Raw genomic sequence first — 17,307 nt, 5'->3', positions numbered from 1 at the left:
AATATTTTGTGTAGACTGATTTTAGAACTACATAAATTTACTGCAAGGTAAAAATTATTGGGATAGCTCAATGTTGTCATGTTTTATACTTAAATATTGTTTTCCTACATTAATCTATTTAATTTTACAAGGTTTAGAACATTTAGATTTAAACTTTGTTTACATTAAAGCCTTCGACTCAAGTATGGAAAAATCTTTTACAAGTTCCACGAAAGAAGAGCGATCTCCATTGTTTTGTATAGTATTATCAATAAATAAAGTTGCGGAAGGAATAATGTACTTGAAACAAGTATTCTTTCTAATTTCTCCTCATTTACGAACATTTGTGATTCTGCCTGTTTTACTGCATTTATTATTCGCCACTGTGTTCTTTTTACGAGAAAACGACATTATTGAACCCAATACAACCAACTACGACGATGACGTAGTTGTGAACATTACCGAATTCGGCGTGATTCGTGGTTCAATTCAAAGAACGCCTTCGACTGGGAGAGATTTCCTAAGTTTTACTGGGATTCCTTATGGAACAATCCCAGCAAGATTTTCCCCAGCAGTGCTGAGAAAAAATTTGACTTCGGCTAAGGAAGAATCAGGACAAAGTATTTTCGATGCAACGTTGCCGCAAAAGGCATGTGTTCAACAACCATTACTGCCATTTCTTTCAGGAGATTTCACCGAAGATTGTCTCACGTTATCGATTTATACGCCAATGAAAGATGTGAGACCAAAATATCAAATAAACATGAAGATGTCTATTATATGAAATTATTTGAAACACGGGGTCAAGAATTGACATGAATGAAGGTGTGAATTGATTGTGCAGGTCTGGAAAAATAATAAAGTTGGTCTACCGGTCATTGTCTTTGTGCATGGTATAATTACTTAAATTCAAATCTCTACAATTTAGGATAGCACATTATTTTTTTGAAAATTTCAGGCGGATCATTCTTACGCTGGTCAGGAAATATGTTCAGTGGTCATAGAATATTAGACAGGGATGTCGTATTCGTATCAATTAACTACAGACTAAGCATTTTTGGTTGGTAGAGAAAATATATTTAATCACGCATTAACTTGATTTGCATATATTCGGAATTTAAACAGGTTTTCTATGTTTGGAGAATGACGATGCTCCGGGAAACATTGGTCTCTACGATCAAATCCTGGCCTTAGAATTTGTCAAAAAGTATATTACGCATTTTGGTGGAGATAACAATAGAATAACGATTGCTGGACAGAGTGCTGGCGGAGCTGCAGTGACGTATCTTCTTGATAGTCCCATGGCGTCTGGTTTATTTCATAGGATTATTGCTTCAAGTGGTGAGTTCATAAATTTTGAAAATTTGTAGTGATTTCGTAAGTTAGAAAAATATGTCATATTGGTTTTTAAATTTGAAACAAAAGGTGACAGTTTTGCGGGATGGGCGATTGAACACAATCCCTTGCGAAATAGTCTTTCAGCAGCAACTTGGCTTGGATGTGCAAATGGAACGCAGCAAAATCAAGATTTGCAAATTGTTCTGAGTTGCATGAGAGGTCTACCAGCCCATAAAATTCTTGATGCGTTACCAGCATTCTATGTTTGTGCAACAACTATAGACTCTTTTGCAATGACATAAAACTACATAATAATGATTATTTTTGTCAAGTCTGCCCCCGTGGAGCAACGCTTCCAATTGGATAAAGTGCGCAAAATTACACCTTATCGAAAAACTGACGGGTTTCGGCTTCACTCGCACGTTCCTCTAATGGTCGGTATTAATCGACACGAAGGATCTTTCCTGTTATCAAAAATTTATTCAAGCTTCCTCCTTGCGAAAAATCGGCACAAGGATTCCCACTATTTAAAAAATCATTTTGTTAGGGATCTCCTTACATCGTCACATTTTGGTTTGTTCAAAATATTTATGCCGAAAAGTTTCCTCAGATTATGGCGGGATGACTTAATTAATTAATTGCAGGGTTTCTTGATTCCCCAAACGGCACAATTGACGCGTTAGCAAAAAAATTCCTTGGCCAAAACCATCAAACGGGAGATTTTGACGATATGGTAACAGGTCTTACAGAGGTAATTAGATAGTTCCTTAGCTAACAATTTAGTCGGATTGACAAATTCTGAATACGCATCTACCTTTTTTTAAATAGATTTACACTCGGTTCTATTTTGCTAATCCAGCACTTCAAACGGCGAAGGCGCACACGGAAAATAGCGATGTCTACTTTTATTCTTTTGAATATGAAGGGTAAATAGATTTAAAGTAAATGTGAGTAGAATTTATTTAATTAAATGAATTTTCACACTGCAGCAACCAGAGTCTGTATTCTTATACGGGAGGTGTATCTCAAGTGCCTAAAGGTTCATTGTGCATAATTGGTTCTAAATATTAATTTAATTTAACTACTATACTTATTTTCAACTTTAGGAGTAGCTCATGCAGACGATCTCATGTATTTGTTTCCTTTCGGAGAGTTTTCAACAAAAGAGGAACAGCGCGTCAGTACCATGATGGTAAACTATTGGGTCAATTTCGCTTCAACTGGGTGAGAGACTAATAATTATGCGATGGTCTTGCAAATTGCAATTCTGTAAATCTTAAATGTAACTCAATTTCAGGAACCCCAATAAACGAACGACTCAAGAGCCCTCGGAAATTGACTCCTGGCCAAAGTTCTGCAATGAACGACAAACCATTTTAAAAATTGGTCATACTCCAAGAACTGACACTTACAAAGTAATTTGATGCATTCTTCTTAATTTGTCTCGCTTGGGAGACAAACTAATAATTTGTGGACATCTGTGATATTAAAATTATTCTAAATTAAATAAAATGTCACAACTCGGAAGTCTACTTTTGGCAATGAAGCAAATAAACAGATAAATAAATCATGATCATGAGGACAATATATCGGTAGTTTAGTGGTGCAATTAATTAGATCAGATCGAACTTTATTTATACTTTCATGGTCTACTTAATACTGCAGTAATGCACACACATATTCACACAATGCAATGTGTATCACATTTGACTGACAGTACTATCTTATCACCAATTTGTCAAATATGATTATCTGTCCATTCTCATTTTATGCGTCAGCGTCATGTATCGACATTCGCATTATTTCTAACCGTGGGTAATTCAGTAGAGGTTGAGGTTGACTCACATTATTTGAATTTGAGTTATAAAATTTATAGTATAAATATTATAAATGCTGACCACATCTTCCAAAGGATCTGAGTCCAGGTATTGCAAATATTTTGACAATAACATTTTCAAGATTTTGAATAAGATTTTAAAGCTTAAGTTTTACCACAGTTTTCTTAATACTCGCAGATTTTCCGAAATTCACGAACTGGCCGAGGCATCTGAGCTTCTTGCAATCTTAGAATGTCCAATCTGCAAGGAAGTTCCCTTTCCTCCAATCCATCACTGCGACAGGGGTCACATAATTTGTTTCAATTGTAAATCAAAATTGGTCAATTGCCCACTTTGCAAGGCAAATTTCTCCGAGGGACGTAATTTTCCTGTGGAGTCGATTATCCTCAACTCAACGCTCAAATGTGTTTACAGAGCTAACGGGTGTTCCGTGGTTTTGAAGGGGGATGCAATGGAAAAGCATTTGAAGCAGTGTACCTTCAAGTACGATAGATACTAAATATATATGAAATTGTTGAATTTATAAATCCTTATACAATCCCAACCTTTTTACGCAGAGGATTAAGTTGTTTATGCCACTTGGGACGATATACATCTTGCGCTCACAGTGTTGAACTTCTTCCTATTCCAAAGTACTTGAGTCACTTGAGAGAAGGTCACATGATGCTACCAAACATTTCGAAAAGTCCGAATCTTATTTTTGAATCTGGTGTTCTTGCCGAAGTTAGTGGTACGTGCGACGAGATTATTATATATTTATACTAACTCAACTGAAGAATTGGAAACTTTGTAATTTGTACAGACACGTTTTGGTTGGGAGATTATGCATTCTACGATTCGAAAACATTCGTCATACGACAGTTTATGAGGAACGGTTTAGTGTACTTTAGTCTCGGACTGATTGGAGACCAACAATCTGCCAAAAAGTATTTAGTTAATGTGTCCATCGCTTCTTTAACGGATAAAGTGTGTTAAAGATTATCTATACTCGACTCATTAAGTAATTCATAGCATTACATAATTTATGCACTAAATATGCATTTTATCAGGTGAGCAAGGTGAACTGGTCAATTCCCACCCACTCCATTCTTTGCAAGGAGGAAGAAATTATGGACAAATTTTGTGCAGTGATTCCATTTTCATACATTAAAGCGCATTCTCGTCTAGTCTCGCCATCACCAAATTCCAAGAGTTCCAATAAAAAAATAAAACTAAATTTTTCTGTGGAATATACACTTCGCCACTGTTCTGAATCGCAGTCTGTATCGTAATGCACATATATGATCGACAAATTTTATACTCGATATTTCTATATTGCTTTAAAAAAATATTCAATAAAACACAAAACTATGTTTTTATTTAGAAATATAGAAGTTAACTATCATTTTTTGCACACTTTTGAGAAGCTTTTGCTGCATACTAAAATAATATTTTGCTTTGTAGAGTGACTGTTTTTCATACGATTTATTTCCTTGTGGATTAAAATGCGTGTTATACAATAGCAGAATAACCTGTTCTTCACATTTCTGTGGATAGGTCTGACACAGTGATAGAAATACATGTATTAATGCGTATGTAAATGTGCAAGTACCCAAGTAATCAAGTTGTAATTGTGCCATCGAATGTCTGATTTTCACAGGCGATTAAAGCCAACTCTTACTTTGCGGCTTAGGTTTTTCTGCGTAATGTCAATGTCATTATCATTGTACAAAATATGCAAATACATATACTCGGTCCACTTATGCACATTTCCTACTTATAAGTAAATGCAATTCACTTATATTCAATGAAGCTTTCAATTTTCATCTCAAATATTATAATTAATACAGATTTCCACGAAACTTAATCTTGTTTTTACTGCTTTTTTGACGTAGATACACACATCAGAGGAAATATTCGCCAGGTCAACCAATCCACTGTTCACCTGATTAGGATCGAAGTAGCATTACAGCAACCAACTACTGAAACTTTCAGTTTTATAAACTGGAGCAAAAATGAATTTAAATAGTGCACTGTTTTCAAGTGTTTTAACCTTATTGTGTTTATGCAATCTATCGGATCAAGCATCGTTAAAAGACGATTTGACTTTAACATACAAACAAAAACGAATTCTGGACAAGGTATGTACGCACATAACTAAAAACATGTCTAACTAACTTGCATAAGTATAATCTCAAAAAGGATGGTGAACCAATACTTAATAAGTATTTCTTAATAGTTTAGAAGCGTGGTTATTTCTAGACTTCCACATGAATACATGAAGAAAGACATTTACTTGGTTCGATGGCTTCGAGGTAAGTATGTGCAGAATAGTGCGTAGTAAAATATACGACGAAATGTAATTGATTTGTGTTATCCTTTACAGCTCGAAATTTTAACATACCTGCCGCAGAACTAATGTTAATTAATGTACGCATATATGGTTTACTTCATAAATTGTGCTATAATTAAGGTTCCATGAAGCCTCAAATATAATTATTATTTGCTACAGAACTTGAAATGGAGGGAGGAAAACAATATCGACACCATTCTAGAGGAAGATTGGAGTGACTTTGAAAGAGAGTTTCCCATCGATATTCAAGGATGCGATAAAGAAGGAAGACCAGGTAAATTTCTGATTTTACGATACACATTTTCCCCACAAAGTTTAAAAACAATTTATTGACATTCAGTGATTAGTATTCCCGTCGGAGACTGGGATATTAGAAAAGCCGTACTCGCAGGAAAACAGCAACGCGCTATGAGATTCTTTGACAAACTTTATGAAGAAATTACCACATATATTCGAGTATCTCAGGACAAGGGAGAAAACATCACACAATTCGATGTCATTTTTGAAATGTCCAACTATAATTTAATAATTCAGGGATGCGCCATGTGTAATTAGCGGATAATGCAACTTATGTCATAATTTGAAATAATGATATCTTCCAAGTTTTTTGACAATTTTATTCTACAGGCATTCCGGTCTATGGCCACTTTCTCCGAGTGTATGATTATTACTTCCCAGGCACCTCACATTCTAACATACTGGTCAATGGTACGTTCAAATTTATGTTCACATGCACCTGATTAATAATGACTTTTGACCCGAGCTGAATTAAATGTGCAGTGCCAAATATATTTCTTGCCCTGTGGGAACTCCTGGAACCCTTTCGTTCAACTCAAGACCAGTTTCATCTCTACGGAAAGAACACGATGGAGTGGCAAGCCGCCCTGCTAAAGTTTATCGACAAGGCCCACCTCACCAAACAGTTTGGCGGAGTTAAGAATGAACCCTTCACATTGGACGAGTTGAAAAGCGACGGAGGTCATTTTCAATGTCCAAAGTATGCTGCTCATCACTCAGCACTATGAATTACTCACTAATAAGCAATAAAACCGTTGAAATATTTACTTAAACTAGCAATTTTTTCATGATCTGTATATTTGCATGGACGATTGATAATAATGATATTGGTACATGAAAAAGCAACAAAGATCAAAATATGTTAACATGAGACGAAAAAGTGAGACAGTTTCAATTTTCCAACCCGGTATAATATTAGTCCGAAAACAGATGGCTGAAATATTCTCATCGTGATTTAAATACTTTATCTTCTATCAAATTAGTTGAGTATAATGTGTCGCCATGATAAGTCAGCTCAAACTCATAACGTTCGACGTTACTGGAACATTAGTAAAATTTAGAAAACCACCTTTCCAAGTTTATTTAGATTTTGGGCACAAATATGGAATTGACGTTGACCCAGACGAGCTGAGCAAATCGTTCAAGAATCAATGGAAATTGATGAATGTTTCCCAGCAACATTTTGGCACTTGTTGGGAAACATGGTGGAAAAAATTTGTTATAGAGACTTTTAAGGTAAAGTAAAATCTGTGATTTTTAATCATACTTTCCATGCGATGCTATTAAGTTAACTTTTTCATTCGACATACAGGGCACTACCGGCCTGAGTAGGAATGATGATCAGAAATTAGCCAGTTTAGCTGAAGAGTTGGTCCATCATTTTGGAACTGATAAGTGTTGGGAGCTAAGTCCTGGAGCAGAAAATATGCTACAAAAGATACAAGAGTACAATAATTCATCTCAAGCAGTACACAATCGTCTTGGCATTGGAGTTATCTCAAATTTTGACCCACGAATACGCAGCATTCTTCAAGCTTTGAAAATATCTCATCATTTCAATTTCCTTGCCCTCTCTCATGAGTTGCAGATGAGCAAGCCAAACCCAGCCTTGTTCAATTTTGCGTACCAACAACATTTTAAAAACGCTGACAATTCTCTGCACGAGTATTGTCTTCATGTTGGGGACAATTACGAGTTTGACTATGCCGGGGCAACCACCGTTGGATGGAAGGCGGCTCTAATAATGTCTTCCAAACAACAGGAGAAAGACTTATCAATGCTAAATGTGCCTGAGAATACCATTTTCACGTCCCTACAAGAGTTTAGTGACCATTTATTAATACGCGGATGAGTAGATTTACATAGTCTAGTCAGTGCTTAATTTATTTGTGACCATGAAATAACCAAGTTCTTAACCTCTTCTTTTACATGGGAATAATAAATTTGTATTTATTCTGTTGAATGACCTTTCTAGACATCATACAATGTGCTGCTTGACTTTGAAAATATGTATGACTTCAAGTCATGGTCGAACATTTACAATTCAACAAACAGACAATTTGGCAAACCCCGTGGGCGAATGCATGTATTCAAATTATGTATTGCGCAGTCACTTACAAGTAAGTGGCCAACAATGCCATTTACCTGGATGCATCGCATCTCTATGTAGAATTGCGTAAAGCATACAAAATATCTAGTAAGAATCCAAGAATGCCTCATTGATCACGCACAATAAACCATGACTCGACATCATTATCATTCAATTGAATATTATGCATGAAGTTACGACGGCAGATGACAATTGCCTAAAAAAAGTCAATTGGGCAGCAGAACTTATATGCAAGGCACGACCATAAACACAGATACCTACATATGTAGATGCATAAATAAGATTAATGATGGTATGGTGACGACTCGACATTGGCAAACCTTTCTAAAAATATACAACGTAAATTATAGGATTGTCAGCAAACAATTAAGCGACAACTTTCTTGAGAAAACCCCAACCATTCTGAGTAATTACAACAATAATAGTACCAGAGTGACACATCAGATCCATATGAAATCAAAGATATTATGTAAAGTACAAAGATCTCTTTGAATTAGATATTCTATGAATTGTGTAATACAGATTTACCCTGTCCAGAAAAGGATGGGTTTTCTGGAATTTTTGCAGTCGTCATTATTGCTTCTGGATGAACTTATTCAACAGACGACGGAATAAGATGCCAATCTCCTTCGAGTCTGACTTAGTAGTCATTTGCATCTTGTACCATTGTGACGTCTTCGATTGTCTACCACACACTTTGCATATTACATACATAATTAATTTAAATTTCCTCTGCCAACTATGGATATACATCCTGGCGACACCATTTTAACAAATAAACATTCCGAATTTCGAAACCCATTTTGGCTTGTGCTTCTTACCCTTGCAATTGTACTTGCTTGTATGTTAGATTATGTCACGACAAGATTGACAAAGAAGGCAAAATTAGCCAACAAAATTCCAGGAGCCCCTTTGACATACGTGCCATTCATTGGGAATGTGGGATATTTTGTGTTTCGTACAAATTGTGAGATTTTAAAGTTCAAATATTTTTCTAGAGTCCATAAAATTGAAAAAGCTAGTATGAGAATGCTATTTAATTTTCAGTGAAGGAAGCCATAACAGATTATTTGGAAAAATATGGTCGGGTTTGTAGACTTTGGAAGTTTGGATTACCTATAATTTTTATTGGGGAGGGGAAAGCAGCAGAGGTGTTATTTTATCATTACGGCAATTCATTCGAAGGTATTAAATGTTGCAATATTATATTTGCAGACCCTTCTGCATAACGCAGACCTTTATGAAAAAGGTGATGACAATTGGGCAGTGAAAGAATTTCTTGGAAATGGGTTGGTAACTGGGAGTGGTTTGAAAGTACGACATGAACGGAAACTCCTTAATCCTGGATTTAATCGTCAATTGTTTGATGGATTTCTCGACGTCTTCAATAAAGGTAACTGCATACTTATCACCTCCACCTGAACTACAACTGATACAAATGCACGTCGCCAACATTTCATTTTGTTTGGGACGTGGCATTATTTTTACTGGTCACTGGAGCTCTTGGTTGGAGTGTGATACATAATAAATAATCTTTTTTTTAAGAATCTAGAAAACTTTTGGAAATTCTGGACAACAAGTTTAAAAATTTGCAACAAACATCCCACATGAACATCCATCCTGACATTCTTCGGTGTTCTTTGGAGATTGTTTTCCGTAAGTCATCCATCGTTCAATCACTGTAAGATGTTCTTGAACCTTTTTTCCATGTTCTACATAAATGGTTCGTGAAAATAGGACCATACGTTAAAAAAATGTGAAGTGACCTAAAGTAATTTTCTCATCATTTATTAATCATAATTTCTTGCCAACAAAACAAATGCACGAATTATATATTGCTTGCAGTTTTTTGTAGGAAAAAATACTACTCCAAATAATTCGTTTCCTTCACATTTATGCTTCCGTTAAGCACCTACTTTATTTTCATTTCCAGTATAACACAAATCTGAATGAACAAACTGATTATTGCTAAATATGTAAATATGACATGCAATTTTTTCAGAAACTTCTCTTGGCAAAGAAATGCACATCCAGAACGAAGGAGAAACCAAAGGATTTGTAGAAGCATTTGCAATGTATGCAACATAATCTTTATTAATAATACGAATAAAAATGCAAGTTTCAAGACTTTGAACATCTTTGACCAACTTGAACAGTGGTAGCAGAGGAATGCACCTTCGATTCTTTAAACCATGGATGACGCTCCCAATCATAATTGACATCCTAGGAATTAGGAAGGAGGAGGAAGAATGCATGAAATTTATTCGCACCGCTATTCTCGGGGTATGAAAAGTATTATTATTTAAATATTCAACCTGTCTTTACATTTATAACTGTATCTGTTCAAATTTGATAGGCGCTGTATGATCGACGTGACGCACGTCAAAATGGAACAGTCATTAGTTCAGGTATGTAAATTATTACAAAAAATAGCTTAAAATGATAAGTATTAACCTTCAAGTTTTTTCACAGAGGGCAAAACAAAACCTTTCATTGATGTTCTTTTGGATGTTGCTGGAGACAACTTTAGCGAGCAGGATTTTTTTGACCATTTAATAAGCATCGTTGGTAAATATGGATAACCAAATTTTATGATAACATTCATATGTATCAAGTAATTTAACATTTATTATTATTTTCTATCCAACAGGAGCAGTAATATTTCAACTCAAATTTACAATTTATATGTATACAAATGAGATACATAATTTGTCATCTTGGTTTAACTTTCAGGGTTCAGACACGATATCGAATGCAATAAACTTTTCCCTGTTTTTGATGGCAAATTATCCCGAGTATCAAAAGCGAGTTCATGAAGAAATTGATGCCGTTTTTTGGGGAGAAATGGATCGAGATGTGACAATGGCAGACTTGGCAGAGTTGCGATATTTGGAAATGTGTCTCAAGGAATCGCTCAGAATTTACCCTCCAATTCCCCTAATGTCACGAAAGATGTTGTTTAATGTCAAGTTAGAGAATGGCTTAACTTTGCCGAAAGGGAGTGATGCAGTCTTTCTCATTTATGATGTTCATCGTGACCCAGCTATTTTTCCAGACCCCGAAGTTTATGACCCTGAACGTTTTGCACCAGACGCTGCAGCGAGTAGGAGCCAAGGGTGCTTTATTCCATTTGGAACAGGTCTAAGGAACTGCATTGGTACGTATCAACCTATAATATTTGTCACATATTAGAATAATTAAGTTTAAAAAAATTATTTATTTGAAATCACAGGGCAAAAATTTGCACTCATGGAAGCCCGAGTGGTATTAGCTCATCTACTCCGTCATTTTGAAGTATCGTCTCCACAGCGTCAAACTGACATCAAATTCCTCTATGGCGTTCCAGTTGAACCGCATCCTTCAATCAAACTCCATCTTAAAAGAAGGTCCGCTCAAGCAGCGAATAAGGAAGAGTAAAAATGTTGCCAACCTAAACGATGATGTATGCACGTCATGCGTCTATCTATTATACATATTCTTACTTATAGTTAGAAATAAAGTAATAAATTTGACAGTTTTATATATTTACGAAATATGTAATTGAGCTCATGAGATTTTACGTTATTATGCGTCATGCAATAAGTGCTTCATAATTTGAGCAAACTTCGTAATTTAAAACTTTTGGTGATTTCAATTAAACTACACTTTATTAGTTACATTAAATCAGGACAATGTAGGTAAAGTGGAATCCTAATTTGTTTATACAATTGTAATGAATCAAAATGTCAATTTTTTCCCATGTAATTTTTAACTGTCACCTAATTAGCACCATGCCGGCTGGCTAATGTGCACATTAATGTAGTACCCAGAAACGTATCCTGAACCATCATGGAGCTGATACCAGTCGGGATTTCCATTGATGCTTTCTCCTGCAACTTTTGCCCTCATGTTGAGCACACGGTGCATGGGGACGGAACCAACAATGATACTTCCGGAATTGGGTGCAGTTCTGATGTTAAGAGTGTCGGCCGTTACGGTTCCCATGCAAGTCGGCTGACCTGAACCGTTCAGATCATTGAACAATTGTTCCCAAGGGTATGGGCCTGGGCATCGCTCCCTCGATTGGGGGCTCATTGAGAAATGGCCTGTAATTCCACCAGCAGTATTTGCATAAGCCATCCGAATACCTGGATGTCTTGCTATGATATTTTTGATTAGATTGAATGATGCTGCCGCCTGGGCTGCGGTGATGAGGTCAGAATTGTCAGTGCTGGGCTTGACATGTTCGATGGAAATGGTCACTTGGTTTGGACTTGGGCTGCTGGCAGACCACCCTAAATAGAGCCAAATGTATATTTACACATATTCGTACAATTCGAGAGTTTAATATCTATAAAAAATTGATAGCATTACAATCATCAGCTCCTGCTTCAACGCGCCCGTTTCCCCTATTAATACCAGGCAAAACCATTCTTCTATTATTATTCTCATTATTAAAATGGTTTTAATAATGATTTACCATGCACTTTCACTCTCGTCAACGCACTGAACAACTGCACCATTTTGACCTATCACGTAATGTGTTGCTGCTTGCGATGCAGGGTTTTGAAACCATTCTCCTACGAATAAATGGAAAAATTTATAGATTTTCTTTCCATAGTTTGTATTACGTTTTGTTGGTAACGTATAGTCGTTACATTAATAATTAAGTAAGAAATTAATTACCTATTGCTTCCGCACTTGAACCTCCGGCAGTTCCTTAATTATGTATAATTTGGGAAAAATTTATTATTATTTTTTACTTCTACTTCTATATTCCTAAAATTCCTTTTCTAGATTAAATTATAATTTTTACCGTGAACAACCAACCATTTCGCACTGTAGGATCCTCGAGATCCAAAGTGAGGACCTATATACAATGAGGTAACGTAAATGCATGTCAATGTTTATTAGGTATGTTTACTTATGTAAAGTATAATTATGGGTTCAATTACTAGGGATCCAGATCGCACCAGGTTCTCGCTGACTATAAAATAAATTTATAAAGTATTCATGTAAATAATTATTTAAAAAGTAATGTAAGTGCGAATTATGGCAAATTTTGACTAGTCTTCCCACGCTCAACTCACCCATAAGCAATGGTCACAAACATGCACAAGAGCAGCAAAAACTTCATATTTCCACAAATAACAAATACTTAGAAATATTTGGAAATTAGTTTGTACTTAATCCTCCCTCGGCTTAACCAAACTAAATGAAATTTTTGACTTTGTGCTCAAATAATTTATACTGATGATTCGCGATAAAAATTAGTTAGTTGATATGCTTGTTTTGTTTTATGCTTAAAATGATCCGTTTATCTGACTTGAATGGTACAAAAATTGCAGCGTTAAATAATAATGATTGATGGGACAGATGAGGTGTGGTGTGAGAAATGTACGAATGCAGGATTTCAAATAATTTAAAGCTTGACAGACACCGATAAGGTGTGAAGCGTGTCCGTGTGCAAAAAGGTTTATTTTTGGAGACATAACATCAAGTGCATTAATCCAAATTCAGTTATTGGGTAAAATATTTCAACTAAATATCCAGTTATTATAAATAAATAATTACATATGTACGTAGAATGTGTAAAAACCCTAGAATTTGCATTTGCATTGTGATGAGAAATGTAGATGAGGAATCAGGATATTTCAGTTAATATCTGTGTTCCTTTTATTAACATACCACATTTTCCTTTCTTATTTATATTCATGATTTACTAACTGATTCATTTGATATTATAAATTAAAAAGTGTCAGGTATCATCGAACTATCGAACGAAGTAAATATTTGTGTAAGTATTTATGATTTGAAGAACTGTTTAATTGGAGGTGTGCAAGACTACGTTTTTAAAATTTCCGTATATATCGTTTGAGTTTAGTCAAAAGTTGTGATTCAAAACTTGGGGAATCCATCCTGAAATTATTCTGATGTGTCCTCTGAACAATTTTCATATTGCCTCCGTAAGTTTCGACTAAACTCAAACGATACAAAGAGTTACGGAAATTTTAAACACTTGTTGCAAACTGCCTAATACTTTACTAAATGTCCATAACATTAATTAGGTAATGAGTGAAAACTGTTGGAGGATGTGACTGGATAAATACCTGATGTCGACTTAAAATATTTCATGCTTATCTTCACGCCGCCGAGAAATGCATATTGTTTGGAATTAAATACACTTAAGAATACTTTCTGCCGAGTGTGTGCAGTAATTTCCAGGAATCAGTTGAAGTAGTTGAGCACATCTAATTGTACAAATAATTCAATGACGGCTCATTTTGAATGAACCAATCTACTCTAATAAAGTGTTAGTATGATCCCTGGGTCCCTGGGTCCGTCTTCGCAATGCAAATTGCCCCATACAGTAGACAAAGAAGGAAGCGGAGCAACCACTGCATGCATGCACTGCACTGCATGAATAAATGAATACATGAACATGTACACCCCACATACATACATCACTCATCAATAGTGGTTATCATGATAAGTGATCGTGATAAACACTATTAATTAATTATTTTGGTTTGAGAAACTCTACCCACAGCGAGTGGCATGTCAATTCGAATGTATTTTTGACGCTGAATCCAACGCCGTCAATGGTTTTGACCTGCGAGGCCCCCGTGACCTTGCCGTGACCGTGGGGGCCAAATATGGCTTATTCGTGATGTCGCACATCAATTCGAATGTATTTTTGAGGCTGAATCCGAATCCGTCAATAGCTTGGCGTTAATTGTAGAAGTTAACGGGGTTTATGGAACTTAACGGGAGCGTGAAGCGTGGGAATTTAAATAGTTAGCTATGCAGTTACTCCCACGCGACGGGAATTTAAGTAATTAGCTATTCAACTACTCCCACAGGGGGGAATCAAATTTTACTGTGACCAGGTTAATTAAAATGCAGTATGACTTGGGCAAACCCTCAGTCTGATGTATGTATGTAGTATGACAAAGTCTCCACTGGGAATTATTTAAAATATAGTATGACGGATTTTTCGCTTTTGGCACACCCCCCACTGGAACTCTAGAACCCGGCCTTGGCCGGGCTATACGCTAGTAGAATATGTATTGAGAGGGTTATTGAGTACGCTGTGGTAAAAATAGCGTTATACATTGAAACCTCATATTTTGCATATTTATATATGCATATTTCCACTGTCCACTTATTAAACTCACAAAAAGTGCAAATTCCAGAGCTAGCTAGCAACATTTGTAATTCACTAATTTGATTAAATTTAGTTGAAGTAGCTCATCAAATGAAATGACATAACAAACACAAATTACTACCACTCTAATCCATTAACCTCAGTAAAGGCTTTACAAATTCATGCCGTGTAAAATATTATTCAACCAATTTGTAAGCAATTTACACGTAATCTACGAACACCTGCAAGCAAAATAATGGTGAAATTCGAGATTAATACCGATTAGCGAATTATTTATCATCGCGTGTGCGGTAGTATGGGTTGGACACATCGAGTTTGTCAATTGTATTTTTTATGTGTACATTGTTTGCCAAAAATACGTCAAACGTCAACCTGTTGACGATCAAATTATCTTTGACAATGGTAAAAAATGATAACCCACTTCAGCTTATGTAAAATGTTTAACATAATGCACTACATCTTTAGCATCACGCCTCATTTAGAGCTTCATATTCCGTTGCTCAAGACATCGCAATAAGTTTGTTCCCTTACGTAAATAAACTCAAGATGAAATTACTAACGTTTTTGGCGACTTGTTGCATGTCACCGGTAGCCATTTTATTTGTCATACTCAGTCTTAATCCTGCGTCAAGCCAAATTATTGAAGAACCGCTGCTTGACGAGATTGAAAGAGCTGGGTTTTTATTCTTTTGGGAGCAGGCTGACTCCGTTACTGGACAGGTAAAAGATCGCTCATTGGCCGCAGGAAATCCAGACCCAAGAAATGTTTCGTCTATTGCGGCCACAGGTGAATTATTTAATCAGCATATTCGCTAAAATCCACTATACCAAGTTAGCCAACTTTCTTTTATGTGCATATCATCAGGTTTTGGACTTGCGACGCTTGCCATTGCACACGACAGAGGATATTCCAACCGTTATTTGATCGAACAGCGAGTCCTTAATACGCTTCGATTCATTAAGAATAACCTGACCAATGTCAACGGCTGGTATTACCATTTTGTCGATATGTACACCGGAGAACGAGTTTGGGAGTGTGAACTCAGCTCCATTGACACGGCACTTTTAATGGGAGGTGTGGTCACTGTGGGTCAATACTTTAAGGATCACGCCGAAATCGTGGCCCTTTCTAAGGAACTCTATGAAGCAGTAGATTTCGTCTGGATGATGAACGGAACGCAATTTATAAACATGGGCTGGAAACCTGAAAGTGGGTTTTTAAACGACTCATGGAATCGGTAAGGATTTCACATTTTGGAGATTTTTTTACGGAAAAAATTTATTTTGAAATTCATTTAAGGTATTGCGAGTTAATGATCCTTCTCATCCTCGCCATCGGGTCGCCAACCCATCCAATTCCGATTAACTCGTGGAATGTCTTCTCACGGCCGAACTTCACTTACATGGAGCATAACTACATCCATTTCCCTGCCCCACTATTCGTCCACCAGTTTTCTCATGCATTCATCGACTTTGAAAACCTACGGGATAATTTTACTATTGACTATTTCCAAAATTCTGTAACTGCCACGAGAGCAACGAAAGATTTCTTTCTCCATGATGAAGAAATGTCTCTTTGGTCCTACTCTGAGAATTTTTGGGGCGTCACGGCATCTGACACGCCGTACGGTTACGACGCATGGGGTGGACCTCCATTAATGGGTCGAATTGACGGGTCAATCGTTCCATGTGCGGCTGCAGGATCTATCCCTTTCCTGCCACAGGAGACCATTGCCGTTTTGAAGAATATCCGAGTAAACCACACGGCACAAGCGTGGTCGAGGTAAGATAACAAGTAATTAATATGTGTACAAATGAAGAAAATTAAATAATCTAATTTACAATTAAGGTACGGTTTCGTTGATGCGTTCAATCCGATCACGAACTGGACGAATCCAGACGTTATTGGGATTGATGTGGGGGTTACAGTGCTCATGGCCGATAACTACAGGAACAAATTTGTCTGGAGAAATTTCATGTCGTCACCACACATTCAGAATGCCATGAATAAAATTGGATTTGTCCCATACCAACCAGTCAAGCAAAATAAGAGCAAAAGGATTGGGAGCAATTAGACTTTCATTTTCCTCGATTAAGGCGATGAAGTAGAAGTTTACAATGTGATATGAGAATGCTGCACGTATTGTGAGTGGAAATAAAAGAATTAATTAGAAGAAAATTATTTTCATTTGTTTCGGATCAATGTATTGAATAATTTGTAAAGATAGTAAATCTATATAGCTGGATAATTTTTGCAAAAAAGGGT

At 36.2% G+C, this 17,307-nt stretch overlaps 6 protein-coding genes and 1 long non-coding RNA gene across 9 annotated transcripts; 5 read left to right on the top strand and 2 right to left on the bottom strand.

Annotated features, from left to right (window-relative positions):
• Positions 1-5: 5 nt before the first annotated feature.
• Positions 6-2,904, top strand: LOC110845768 (cocaine esterase-like). The gene is made up of 11 exons (XM_035849266.1): positions 6-718; positions 824-872; positions 938-1,039; positions 1,105-1,320; positions 1,405-1,580; positions 1,650-1,890; positions 1,962-2,068; positions 2,146-2,243; positions 2,307-2,356; positions 2,424-2,541; positions 2,615-2,904. The coding sequence occupies exons 1-11, from the start codon at positions 71-73 to the stop codon at positions 2,739-2,741; spliced, it is 1,932 nt and encodes a 643-aa protein (XP_035705159.1). The 5' UTR covers positions 6-70; the 3' UTR covers positions 2,742-2,904.
• Positions 2,905-2,913: 9 nt separating this feature from the next.
• On the bottom strand, positions 2,914-3,832 carry LOC110845399. The gene is made up of 2 exons (XR_002547530.2): positions 3,701-3,832; positions 2,914-3,632 (listed from the first exon to the last, which is right to left on the bottom strand). It is a non-coding gene; the product is annotated as an uncharacterized LOC110845399 (long non-coding RNA).
• On the top strand, positions 3,104-6,560 carry LOC110845396 (SEC14-like protein 2). Of its 3 annotated transcripts, none has more exons than XM_035849268.1 (8): positions 3,771-3,885; positions 5,030-5,275; positions 5,374-5,449; positions 5,521-5,564; positions 5,647-5,761; positions 5,828-6,034; positions 6,115-6,195; positions 6,268-6,560. In XM_035849268.1, the coding sequence occupies exons 2-8, from the start codon at positions 5,150-5,152 to the stop codon at positions 6,510-6,512; spliced, it is 894 nt and encodes a 297-aa protein (XP_035705161.1). In that variant the 5' UTR covers positions 3,771-3,885; positions 5,030-5,149; the 3' UTR covers positions 6,513-6,560. The 3 variants fall into 3 exon arrangements, with proteins under 3 accessions (XP_021947478.1, XP_035705161.1, XP_021947479.1); XM_022091787.2 differs by lacking the exon at positions 3,771-3,885 and adding an exon at positions 4,790-4,917; XM_022091786.2 differs by lacking the exons at positions 5,030-5,275; positions 5,374-5,449; positions 5,521-5,564; ... (2 more) ...; positions 6,115-6,195; positions 6,268-6,560 and adding exons at positions 3,104-3,242; positions 3,333-3,638; positions 3,958-4,121; positions 4,205-4,530 and having other exon boundaries at positions 3,713-3,885.
• A 108-nt stretch (positions 6,561-6,668) lies between these two features.
• LOC110845398 (rhythmically expressed gene 2 protein) lies at positions 6,669-7,765 on the top strand. Its single transcript, XM_022091789.2, has 2 exons — positions 6,669-7,020; positions 7,097-7,765. The coding sequence occupies exons 1-2, from the start codon at positions 6,787-6,789 to the stop codon at positions 7,634-7,636; spliced, it is 774 nt and encodes a 257-aa protein (XP_021947481.1). The 5' UTR covers positions 6,669-6,786; the 3' UTR covers positions 7,637-7,765.
• Positions 7,766-8,527: 762 nt separating this feature from the next.
• Positions 8,528-11,434, top strand: LOC110845394 (cytochrome P450 4C1). Its single transcript, XM_022091784.2, has 11 exons — positions 8,528-8,861; positions 8,942-9,045; positions 9,110-9,287; positions 9,440-9,550; positions 9,897-9,969; positions 10,051-10,177; positions 10,251-10,302; positions 10,367-10,462; positions 10,545-10,549; positions 10,628-11,051; positions 11,127-11,434. Exons 1-11 carry the CDS (start codon positions 8,636-8,638, stop codon positions 11,309-11,311), a joined length of 1,581 nt encoding a protein of 526 aa, XP_021947476.1. The 5' UTR covers positions 8,528-8,635; the 3' UTR covers positions 11,312-11,434.
• Positions 11,435-11,513: 79 nt separating this feature from the next.
• On the bottom strand, positions 11,514-13,279 carry LOC110845397. Its single transcript, XM_022091788.2, has 7 exons — positions 12,964-13,279; positions 12,829-12,860; positions 12,690-12,743; positions 12,560-12,592; positions 12,354-12,453; positions 12,248-12,282; positions 11,514-12,168 (listed from the first exon to the last, which is right to left on the bottom strand). Exons 1-7 carry the CDS (start codon positions 13,008-13,010, stop codon positions 11,657-11,659), a joined length of 813 nt encoding a protein of 270 aa, XP_021947480.1. The 5' UTR covers positions 13,011-13,279; the 3' UTR covers positions 11,514-11,656.
• A 2,223-nt stretch (positions 13,280-15,502) lies between these two features.
• On the top strand, positions 15,503-17,223 carry LOC110847257. The gene is made up of 4 exons (XM_022094164.2): positions 15,503-15,828; positions 15,907-16,279; positions 16,342-16,824; positions 16,891-17,223. The coding sequence occupies exons 1-4, from the start codon at positions 15,588-15,590 to the stop codon at positions 17,114-17,116; spliced, it is 1,323 nt and encodes a 440-aa protein (XP_021949856.1). The 5' UTR covers positions 15,503-15,587; the 3' UTR covers positions 17,117-17,223.
• Positions 17,224-17,307: the final 84 nt, after the last annotated feature.

The sequence above is a fragment of the Folsomia candida genome, unplaced genomic scaffold (genome assembly GCF_002217175.1).
Source record: "Folsomia candida strain VU population unplaced genomic scaffold, ASM221717v1 Fcan01_Sc003, whole genome shotgun sequence".
NCBI classification, from domain to species: domain Eukaryota; kingdom Metazoa; phylum Arthropoda; class Collembola; order Entomobryomorpha; family Isotomidae; genus Folsomia; species Folsomia candida.
This window is presented reverse-complemented; position numbering and strand designations above follow the sequence as displayed.